Raw genomic sequence first — 12224 nt, forward strand, 5'->3', positions numbered from 1 at the left:
TTTACTCGTCTGATTGGTTAACTGCATTAAATTCTGAGGAATATAATGACATTTATCTCACTCTGAGAAATTACATATACTGGAGGGGCTGCTGGGCGGGAGCAAACCTCTCAGTCTATAGTCAGAGCGTTGCCGCCCACGCTCCCCCTGCGTCGGGACCCGAGGCTGAAGCAACGCTCTGAACCAGGGTTTTCCCAGCCTAAGGCGGATCTGAGGGCCGTACTTCAGGCTGTGAGGCCCTCGGTTAAGAAGTCCTGGCACGTTTCGGTCACGACTGCAGAATGGGTCCTGCATACAGTAGATAAAGGCTACCTTATTCAGTCCGGCTCTGCACCGCCGAGATTCAATGGGGTCATTCCGACGATAGTCGGCCCCAGGCATGGTCTGGTAATGGAACAGGAAGTGAAAACCCTATTAGAGAAGGAGGCCATCGAGGTGGTCCCTCCTCAAGACAGGGAGTCCGGGTTCTACAGCCGGTATTTCATAGTTCCAAAGAAGGATGGGGGGATGCGTCCGATTATAGACTTGAGGGTCTTAAATCGTTCAATTATGAGATTGAAGTTCAAAATGCTCACGATCAAGCATGTTGTAGCTCAGATCAGGTCCGAGGACTGGTTTGTCACAATAGATCTCAAAGAGGCATACTTCCACATATCCATCCTTCCACAACACAGGAAGTTTCTGAGGTTCGCTTTCGGGGGCGAAGCCTACCAATATCGAGTACTTCCCCTCGGCCTTGCACTCTCACCCAACACATTCACAAAATGTGTAGACGCGGCTCTGGTTCCCCTGCGCATGCAGGGCATCCGCATTCTCAACTATATCGACGATTGGTTGATCTTAGCTCAGTCAGAGCAGGTTGCGGCTCGGCATCGAGATGTCGTTCTCGCACATATGGGGGAGCTGGGTTTGAGACTGAACGCCAAGAAGAGTGTACTTTCTCCGGTTCAGAGAACCACCTATCTAGGCGTAGTATGGGATTCGACCGCGATGCAGGCACGATTGTCCCCTGCTCGTATCGAGTCGGTCCTCATCTCAGTCGAGAGAGTCCACTGTCAAACAATTTCAAAGATTGTTGGGTCTGATGGCAGCTGTGTCCAACGCGATACCTCTTGGCCTGCTGTACATGACACTCCTACAGTGGTGGCTCAAGACCAAGGGATTTTCCCCGAGGGGCAATCCACTTCGCACTATCAAGGTCACGCTCCCGTGTTCCCCCCTGGGACTTGGGTGTGGTGTTAGAGGCTCTTTGCAAATTTCCATTCAAACTGATTCAAGATATCTCGCAGACATCTGACTATTAAAACTGCCTTTCTGTTGGCCATTACCTCTCTGAGGAGAGTAGGAGATTTACAGGCCCTCTCAGTGTCCCCTTCCTACCTTGATTTTGCACCTGGCATGACCAAAGTGTTCATATACCCTTGAGCGGGATATGTTCCTAAGGTGCCCTCTATCACACCACAACCTGTAGTGCTGCAGGCCTTCTGTCCTCCTCCCTTTCGGGAGCCCGACAAAGAGAAGCTAAATTGTGTGTGTCCAGCTCGAGCGCTGGATGCATACGTCCACAGAGCTGCCCTGTGGAGAAAAACGGACCAATTGCTTGTATGCTGCGGTCCCCCCAAGAGGGGTTTCCTGCTTCTAAGCAGACTATAAGTCGTTGGATAATTGAGACTATCTACGCCACTTTGAGTCCTCTGGTCATCCCCCGCTGTCGGGAGCCAAGGCTCACTCTACCTTGGTATGGCGGCCTCCAAGGCCTTTCTAGCAGGTGTGTCCATGCTGGACATCTGCAATGCAGCGGGGTGGTCCACACCTCCTACTTTTGCAAGATTCTATGGCTTAGACATGCCAGTCACTCCAGGCACTTCAGTCCTCTCGTCCTAAGATGTGCTCTTCGGATACACACTAGGCAGGGGTTTGGTAGTCTGGGAGCGTTGGTACTCGTTCCCCAAAGCGTTTTCGACGCAGCTCAAGTTCCTGAAGAGGAACGTCTCTAGGTTACGTATGTAACCCTAGTTCCTCGAAGGAATGAGACGCTGTGTCTCGAGGCCATACCCCCGGCACCCCTGCCGGGGCTTGCTGTTACTCGAAGCTGAAGCCAGCTGCGCGGCTCGTGCCTTTATAGCTTCCTGGTCGCTTACGTCACCCCGCCCGTGGTGTCACGCTCTTCTATAAGACAGATTGGATATGATATTCAGAGTCGCTCACGCTAAACGCGTTCCCCAAAGCGTTTTCGACACAGCGTCTCGTTCCCTCGAGGAACTAGGATTAAATACATAACCTAGAGACGTTTTCTGTAATGGTTTTATGAATAGATGATAGAATGTAAAGTCTGTACATTGTAACAATCGTGTGTGTATACCTGCGAGGGTCATTCTGTGGGTATGGTATAACGATGAGCTGGGAGTTAGGAATGATAGCGGTCCATTCCTTTTTCCTCACATCCTGCAGGAGAAAGAACATGATGGAAGAGAAAATAAGGGCAAAAAATATTAGTACCATTGCCGGTATGCACATTCAATTTCTGTAGCTGTCCTTTGGCAAACATGCACTAGAGCTGATGTGCATCTCTGGAAGACGGGGGGATTTGCAAGAGATTTTATTATTGTGTAATTGGACATTATTGAAGTGAGGGGTCTTAACGGAGAAGAGGGCATGTTTAACACATGCCTATCTTTAGTCATCATTAAAGCTGCAGTCTGTAAGTTTATCCTCTTTGTCGCCATCTCTGTTTAAAACCTGCAATTGCAGTTCCTTGCGGAATTATTTTCATTGCGTGGGTTGTGCGTCGGCACATCTCCAGCGTGGATGAATCTAATGTTTTGAGGTAAATGTTTGGCTGTCAGTCACCGCACAAGTGTGGTTAGTGTAACGTTACTTAGAAATCACTGATTCTTGCCTACGTCTCGGAATATATGACCCAAATAAGAAATTTCACTGGATATTGTCAAATGAACATAACAAGTCTGCCATGTTTGTTCTGACAAACTGAGGAAAAAAGCATTAGAATAAATTCAACAATGGTGATTTAATCTAAAGATCGGTTAGCTCATATCACATCAAACCATGCAAATGATTAATATTGTTATACTTTTTTCTCAAATTGTTTATGTTAACAACATCAGCATTGCATGCCTACATGTGTGTATTAGCGTGTAGATTTCAATTTCTGTACAGTTGTATCTCTAATTGTCATACCATTCGAATTTCATATTCAGAAATTCTTTTAACCCAAAAATATAAATATTCTTCCTTTGAACTGGTTTTCTTTCAAATACAAATCCTGTGTAATTTAAAGTGCACATTTAAAACTGGAATAATTTAATTTAAGTCACATGTGTTTCATAGACACAATACTTTCTGGATTACAATCCGCCATCAAAATGATAAATGTAATTATTCCAGCTGCTGTGAGAAAAGGCTAACAATCCACCACCTGCAGGATCCTCATATGCAGTAGCCTTGTAGCTGGGACTCAATCTTTATGTGACATAGTGACACAGCAGCATGCTCGAACTTCCTGTGAAAACCTATAGTACCACTCAAATTAGAAAACATTATTATATGCTAACTGTTGTGAATCGGGCAAGGAAGGAAGGAAAGGAAGCCAATCGTTTTGAACACTCGCTGGTTATGCACTTGCTCAAATATTGATTTTGGATCATTCTAACAAAGAAAAAACAGTTACAGACTTCAGCTTTAAATACAATGGTTGATAGAATGTTCAAATGTCCCTTGTCAACCAATTAAGCCCAGATTTAGACTATTTAACTAAACTTTTACAAGCTAGTGATATAGCCACGCTTCAGGTGGTGATATTCTCAGCGTGAAGTGATGCTTCAGTGCTATTACTGAAGCGAGCAAGAGCGATGAGTCCAATCAGAGAATTCAGCATCACTTTAAAGTGCAGATGAGTACGTGGGAAGCCATTTGCAGGCAGGTGATCAAAGCCACACAAAACAAGTTTGAAAAATATCTGTGAAGTTCAACTCTGTTAGCTCAAACTGGCTATAACCCAATCAAATTCTTCAGCCGCTAACCCTGTGTATGATGTTCACTTCAAATCCTCTACGAAGGCCAAACGAATTACTAATTTGTCAAATATTAACTCTGCACTTAGAGCTATACTAATAACAATTAAGCACTGACAGAACTATCATGGGAGATCCAATAAAAACAGCCTTATCTGTTTGTGTTGAAATCACAAGTCTTTCAGTAGGAGAAACCGGCATAATTTTCAGTGCATCATGCAGTTAATAAGCCTCCAAACGTGAAGCAGCATCAACAGTCGTCTGTTCCCCCAGCTATTTGCAAAAAACTTCATTAGAGGAAGGGAAATCTCTGGAAGCTTTAATGTATTATGAAGACAGTACCTCTATCAATTACAAAGGTAATTTTCCCTCTTCAACTTGTTTCTAGACAGCAATTAGTAGCAAGCGTTAAATCGGTCTTTTTGAGGGAATCCTCCAGGGGGACAGATTTTAATTTCCGAAAACACATTTATCATAACTCAACATTACGGTATGCGCATGAACACGCACGGTTGAGGACGAGTGTGGGGTCTGAACTAGATATTTTTAGCATGTGTCTTTAGTGAGTATGGATGAGGCTAGCACATGGAAGGGATGGGGTGGTTTTCTCTCTCCCTGTGTGGAGTCGAAGCTCTGCTTACTGCGGAGGTCAACCGTGGGCACCGACGGAAAGACAAAGATTTGTTACAGTCAAAGAGCCTCTACTGCTGCTCTGAGCATTAAAGAGCGAGGGCAGCTCAAGCCCACACATTTAAGAGTTACAGTAACCGACAGGCCCTGGCCTTACGATTATGCAACAGAGAGAACGCAATGGGGCTTTTTCTAAAAAAAAAAACCAGATATTGTATATTTAAAGAAATTAGATGATATAACGTAATTTAAGAATGCAACTGTCTAATATGTGAAAAACAATAAAACAAAAAACATTTAATTGCTTGTGTTGACTGCTGAATGCAAGATTTATGCACGAATTACTTCAAGCTAATTTTGGATTACTTTATGTCATGGTTTCCTTGTTACAGTGTAATTACATAAATAAGCACTGGGTAATATTATTTAACAACATGTACTTACTCTAGGGTTAGGATTAAGGTTAGCTTCGAATAATTTACTGTTATTAGTACAGGTATCGTGCAACAAGGACACTGTCAACATGTAATAAAATGAAACTCTGATTCTGCAATATTGAGCCATGTTTTTTCCACAAAGTTCTTCTGACGTGGTAACTTATGTTGTTGAGAGATTAGAGATATGAGAACGATAGAGAAGGCTGAGCCGCTTTCCCTTCTCCACACGAGCTCTGAGAGTTCAGAGCCCAAACCGGAGCTGTCAGCAGGAACTGTAGGTATGCTGTATAGAAAAATTCATCTGTGTCAGAAAAACAACCACATATGCAGAGCCTTTGTGAGGAAATTCTCTAGCAAAGTCTCTCATTCTCTCCAGAGTTTGTAGGATACAAAAAAAAAAACTATTATAGGTAATTTAAACACTAATGAATATGCAATTAGTCACATATCAATATTTGCTAAGTAAAGCCCTCAAATCAAGATAATTACAGTAGCAGAATAAAATTATTTTCTATATATTGTAAAATCTATATATTGTACTATTTCCAAATGATAGACAAGAATTTTTCAGCCGTTGTGTCATGTTTTTCCAGTGTCTTGTATCATAAGCACTGAATTTTAAAGAAACCTTGTCAGGTTAAAAAGCATGCCTCAAGACTCCTGTGTTCGATTTCATTATGTTTTATGCTTCAAGCAGCTGTTTGTCAATGCTGTGTGAACAGTTCTCAGTAAGTGTGGTTTGGCGAGTTGTTTTGGCTGTACTAGCATATGGGTCAGAAGGCATAATTAAACACGCAATTTTGCGTTTATTTTTTACAAATAATTAATTGTACTAAATGAATATGTTAAATTGCCAGCCCTATTAAAAACACAACAAAGCAAATTGCTGTATGCAAGGCACGCTCATGCGGAAGTTTTGTGTTATTGTGGATGTGTATGCATGCGCATGTATTCATGTGTGAATGTGTTTTGGTAAATCAAATCTGCAATTCTAATCACTGTTTGATAAAGACCTCTGTTTAGCTCACTGACAGCAGAGGAAGTCGACGTCTTAAATTTAAATGAGCAGCACTGGGGGAATTCTAGAGGAAGAGGAGGGAGGGAGGGAGAGATTTCAAATCGCACTTCTTCATCTAAAACCAGACGGGGACGATGGGAAAAAAGAAACACCAAGATCATTTGAAAACCTGGAAATAATAGAAAAAAGATGTAAACACTGTCTTTAAACAAGACATGTATATATATATATATTTTTTTTTTATATATCATTGCTCTTTTTGTTGTTTTTGATTGCTTCCACTGTCCTCATCTGTAAGTCGCTTTGGATAAAAGCGTCTGCTAAATGAATAAATGTAAATGTAATGTAATATATATATACACACACACACACACACACACACACACACACAATGGAGACTATATACCAGTCACACTCTATTTTAAGGTCCAATTCTCACCATTAACTCCTCAATAAGATAAACTCCTCAATAAACACCTCAATACACTCCTAATTTGCTGCTTATTAATAGTTAGTAAGGTAATTGTTAAGTTTAGGTATTGCACATGTTTAGGGATGTAAAATATGGTCATGCAGAAAATGTGCTTTATAAGCACTAATAAACAGCCAGTATGTTTATAATAGACATGCTAATAAGCAACTAGTTAATAATGAGAGTTGGTTGCTATACTAAAGTGTTACCAAATATTTTCCTATATAGGAAACACTGGGTCTGACAAACTATATATATATATATATATAGTATGTCAGACACAATGTTTCTGTTTTCAGTCACAGGAAAAGAGCAGGTAGAAGTAAACCAGGCCATCTGCATGTTCTTCCTCTCGGGGCCTTTCTACGCATGATTCCTCCCTCCTCCCTCCATATGGCAAGTGTCTGTGAGCATGTGTGAGTAGGTATGTCTGTACCTTCCCTCCAGGGGGCCGAGGGATGCCCACAAACAGGTGATCCAGGAAGTTGGCGCTGCGCCCCAGACCGAGCACGGTGTAGGGCAGCTGGAGCGCGAGATGAGCCGACTGGCTGAGCTGTCCCGCTGCAGAGAGAGAGAGGATGTGTGAGGAATAATTGTAGGAGGGAGAGAGTGGGATTGAGGGTGGAGGAGTGAAAGGTGAAAGAGAGAACAGCCGAGTGTGGGGGGAGGGAAACGTAAGGTATAAAACAGGACATGAACAGGTGAGGGAGGGGGGGAGGAGAAGATGAAAGAAGAGAAAACAGAAAAATAGCTGCCATTAGTGTCATCCATAAATAAGGTTTGTTATAATAAGAGATCTCAGCAAATGAATGGCTCTTGCTCAGATCCTCATGAGCTTAAAAAAATCAACCTCAACAATCTATTGCAGAAACCTGCATACTAACATATTTTACAGGCTACGATTGCTTTAAAGGGGTAGGTAAATTCTGCCATCATTTACTCATGCTTATGTTGATTCAGATCTGTATGACTTTCTTTCTTCTGTGGAACACAAAAGAAGATATTTAAAAATATCTTCTTAAAAAATATCTTTTTTTGGCCCATACAATATAAGTCAATTGTCACCAAAACTCTTCAGAATGAAATTAGTTTACAAAATTTTTTTTTTTTTAATGATTTTGGTCAAAGGACACTTGAATTAAATCTGAACTAACTGATGGAGCACTTTATGTGTGTCCTGCTGAAGTACACACAGTCCTCAACCGGGGAAAGGTCAGTCCATTGCTCATGTGTCATGTGTCTGACTTAATGATGCCATTAAAGAGAAGAACAATTAGATGTGTATAAGCTGATTTCCCATTATGCATCAGAGAGAAGAGAGAGAGAGACATAGAACAAGGGTCTCCTAATAACTTCCCTTTGGCACATGATAGCAGTACTTGAATTCTGAATGCAATCTGAAGATCAAACAGACGGACTGATGTCTCACTGATCAGGAACAGATCCTTAGCCAATATAAAACAAAACAAGAATGATCTTTTGTACTCTTGCTCTAGTGAAGTATACAATTTTGGTATTTCGATCTATGTCATATTATCATTTACAGAACAGAACATGTATTACTTAAATAATCATTTAATTTACTAATTACATATGTATTACATTCAGTCAGATTTTTGAGCCCATAATTAGATGACCTTCAGTGTTTTTTATTTTATTTTCTTAAATAAATGAAAAAGCTAGACAGGCCTACCCATGCCCAAGATTTTATAGACCATTTCGCCCTCATGGTGTAAGAGAGATTTCATTCCCAAAAATGATGCTCCCCTTTTCTATAATATGAAGGCAGTATGTGTTCATGAATACCCATTTACACTGTGTACACACACACGCATGCACGCACACACACACACACACACACACACACACACACACACACACACACACACACACACACACACACACACACACACACACACACACACACACACACACACACACAATTAATATCTTTTTCTCTACCCACTATTAGTTATGCTCATAAATGCAGCATTTATTTGACCAAAAATACAGTACAAAAAATAAAATGTTTTCTATATGAATATATTTTTAATGTAATGTATTCCCGTGTTAGCAAAGCAGAATTTCCAGCAGCTGTTATGTCAGTCCTCGGCATCACATAACCCTTCAGAAATCATTATCATCAATATGTTGATTTGGTGCTCATATCATTCTTATTATGGTCAATGTTGGAAACAGTTGTGCGGTTTAATATTTTTTGTGAAAACTGTAGCATGTTTTTCAGGATTCTTGATGAATAGAACGTTCAAAGGAACAGCATTTATTTGAAATAGAAAGTATCTAAATGATAAATGTCTTTGCTGTCACCTTTGACTGATTTAATGCATCCTTGCTGAATAAAAGTATCCATTTCTTCCAACAATTTTACAACAAAATTACAAATATATTAAATACATTTTTAAAAGCCCTCTCCAGTTGTCTCAAGTCTTCCACGGACCCCCTGCCATCTTTGTGGCCCTCTGAGGGTCCCTACACACCAGGGGTTTTCAAACTGGGGTTCAATGTCATTTAGATGAGGGTTTGTAGTAGTAGGGAAACCACATGCACACACATATGAGCGACAGCATCCACAAAACAAAGAGGACTGAGATTCAGCTAGCCGAACACAAGCTGAGGCACAAGACAAGCTAATAGAGCTGTAGCTTGCCTCCTACACACACACACCTACTCACACGCTCACTCAACCACAGTCCGCACAAGTGCAAGGGCACATAGTCACTCCAACTACAACTGTAGGACCATTTCGGTAGAGGATGTACTCTAATGCATGCAAGGCAACGAGAGAGAAAGAGAAAATAGCTTCAATGTTCTGAAAAAAAAAAACAGTCAGGTGGAAAGCACTCGGGAAGCGAGTGGGGAAAAAAGGAGAAATAGCTTACAAGTGTATCTGTCTCTAACTTGAAATAATGGACCTGCTAGCCACAATACATGCTTCATACACAGACTGAAAGAACACAACTCAGTATATTAGAAGCAAACATAGACTGAAAGCAGACTCTGGTGTCCACACAAACACACTCTATCAGTCTAAACCCAACGGTCGAGATCATCTCCCCAAGCAAACCTGTTTGTTAAATGATCTTTGGTCTAGCGTCGCTATAGAAACCATTCTTTGCCCTGTCGATAGGGCGCTTGTGGAGCGATAAAAGGAAGAAATGGTGGCAATGCTGCCTGGGCCCGAGGGATTAGAGAGGTTAGAGAGGAACAGCCGCTCGCCGAGCCACAGAGCCAAGATGGCGGCTTGATCCAGACACTGATTTGTGTGTAGCGACACGTGTCTGCTCTAAGGGAGATAAGTGGAGTCTTCCAAAGGTCCCCAGCAGCATTTTCCATCTTATCACGCTACCGTCACAGAAAACAGCAGAGCGAAAATATGGCCACTCAAAGCCAGAATGACATCAAGTGCGGAGAGAGGGGAAGAGAAAGAACCTGGAACGACTGAATGACTCAAAAAAGATGAAATGTTCGCAAAACTGTTTTTTGTAACTAGACCTCACAGAGAGCCCAATGTCAATCTCACCACAAGTATGAATGAAAAGAAAGAACAGATCGATATTTTAGCACAATCAAAGCAAAATATTTTTGACTTGGCAGGCAGTAATTCAAAATCATGCAGACTGCATGAGGGAAAGAATTTACTTGGTGTGAGTCCTTACTACATTTTGAGGTCAAAGGTATTTTTTTGCACACATTATATGTAAATATTGTTCTCAGCAATGACCCTTTAGCTCAAAAAGCTTAAAAAAAAGTTTATAAAGCAAATTAACCATATTCCAAAGTTCCAATGATGACTCACTGATATCACACACACACACACACACACACACACACACACACACACACACACACACACACACACGTGTGCCACATCTTGCCATTAGAAAAATGGCAACCACTGAAGCAAGACACCAAACATCTAAACTACTATTCCTTGTGATCCTTGTAACTCTAAAATCTGATATATTCAAAGTTATGTTGATATGCTAAATTAATTTGATATTCAAAATTATTGTAATTTATTTATCTATTGTGTGTGTGTGTGTGTGTGTGTATTCACAATGATTATAAATGCATGGTCAACATATAGTTCTGTTAATCACACCAATAGAGCGGCTTTGAATTTTCAATCTTGTAAGAGCAAGACAGAAAGAGAGCAAGCAAGAGTGGTAATTATAGAAGAAAGAACTGCATTGGGTCAGATGTCGGTCTCCCTATATGTGCACTGAACGTAATGAAAGGACTCTCCTAGTGGAAAAAAGAAGGCGTTCAGATCAATTACAGAGAAAAGAGGCTCCAACAAAGGTCATTATCACAGTCATTCTCTCTACTGCTCTTCATGGGGAGGAAGCAGATGATACAGTATATGAGATGAGTGTGAATGAGCTCTGTTCGTGATTTTGATGGATCGGAGTGAGAACCAGAAACAGAGAGGTGCTAACACCAGCAGAGATCCTCTCTTTTGCTCCATTACCATGATGCTCCAGCTCATGATCATAAGGATATATGTACTTGTCGTTGGCATGAGTGTGAAAACTGAGTGTTTCTGATCACAGGAGACATTGGAAAAAGACGGCAGGAAAGAGGGGATAATCTTGTTGGCTTTTGAATGGGTGGGGGGCTATTTTTGCTCTGGGAGATTCAGAAAGAGACAAAAGCTGTGATCAATACTAATCGTAGCTCTCAGTCCAGCTGCAGACTAAACTACACTTCACGACACATATATGAGAGTGTGAATGAGGAAGAAGAGAGAGGAAGATGGTGAATGGGCTCGAGAGACATTAGACTTGTGTTATCACCTAAATGTGTGAGAGACAGAGACCATTCTTGTCAGTTCGGAAATAAACAACCTGCAGTAAAATTCTTATAATTCTATAGAACTGTGTAATTAATTCACCAAGTTCTAGAAATCTTCTCTTATTAAACTGAGTGGGGACCAAATATCTTGAACAAAACTTTTCTTTCTTTGCTTTTTTCTTTTGCTCTGTTTGTTTAATTTAAGATTTAATAAAGAGTATTAGGTGAATAATTAGAAGAAAAATGTTTAACTGAAAAATCATTGTTGATTAATGACTCCTCAGTTAAAAATATAGATCCTATAGTCATTTGATTGTTTCTTCAGCATTAAAATGAATTAGTATACAAAACTAGAAGTGAAAAAAGAAAAATACATTATTTCACACTAAACAAAGGCACAGCTAAATGTATCATTCATTATAATGGGTTTGTGAGGCAACTGTTATTTAAATTTCCATTAAAAGCTGCTATAAAATCATTATTATTTTTTTGATAAAAACAAGCAATTAAAGTTTTAATGCTAACGCTTTAGAATAAGGAAAATATTCCTTTATTCTTCAATAAACCCTCGATTTTCTTATTATTAATAGGAAGGTAGTTGTTGTAGTGGTCAGGTTTATAGAATAAGGCATTACTATGTGCTTTATAAGTAATAATACACAACCAATAAGTACTATGCATCGTAATAAGCAACTAGTTAATAGAGAATAGTGTTCCTTAATCTATGGTACTACCATTTTAATTGAGTCACAATGCAAATTATAACAAAAATTGTAAATCTGACTGATTTATATGTCAATGAGAGCTAGCAAAAACAGTCG

The 12224-nt window shown here is 40.3% G+C and overlaps 1 protein-coding gene across 2 annotated transcripts in view; it reads right to left on the bottom strand.

The window, feature by feature from the left end:
• The window catches only part of LOC132123329 (T-cell immunomodulatory protein-like), a 142581-nt gene that overhangs the window by 8535 nt on the left and 121822 nt on the right, over positions 1-12224 (bottom strand). For both annotated transcript variants that reach the window (XM_059533885.1, XM_059533892.1), the window contains exons 15-16: positions 7025-7149; positions 2363-2445 (exon numbers count right to left, since the gene is read on the bottom strand). In XM_059533885.1, coding sequence (XP_059389868.1) covers positions 2363-2445; positions 7025-7149 — 208 coding nt within the window. The remainder of the gene's footprint in view (positions 1-2362; positions 2446-7024; positions 7150-12224) is intronic.

The sequence above is a fragment of the Carassius carassius genome, chromosome 3 (assembly GCF_963082965.1).
Source record: "Carassius carassius chromosome 3, fCarCar2.1, whole genome shotgun sequence".
NCBI classification, from domain to species: domain Eukaryota; kingdom Metazoa; phylum Chordata; class Actinopteri; order Cypriniformes; family Cyprinidae; genus Carassius; species Carassius carassius.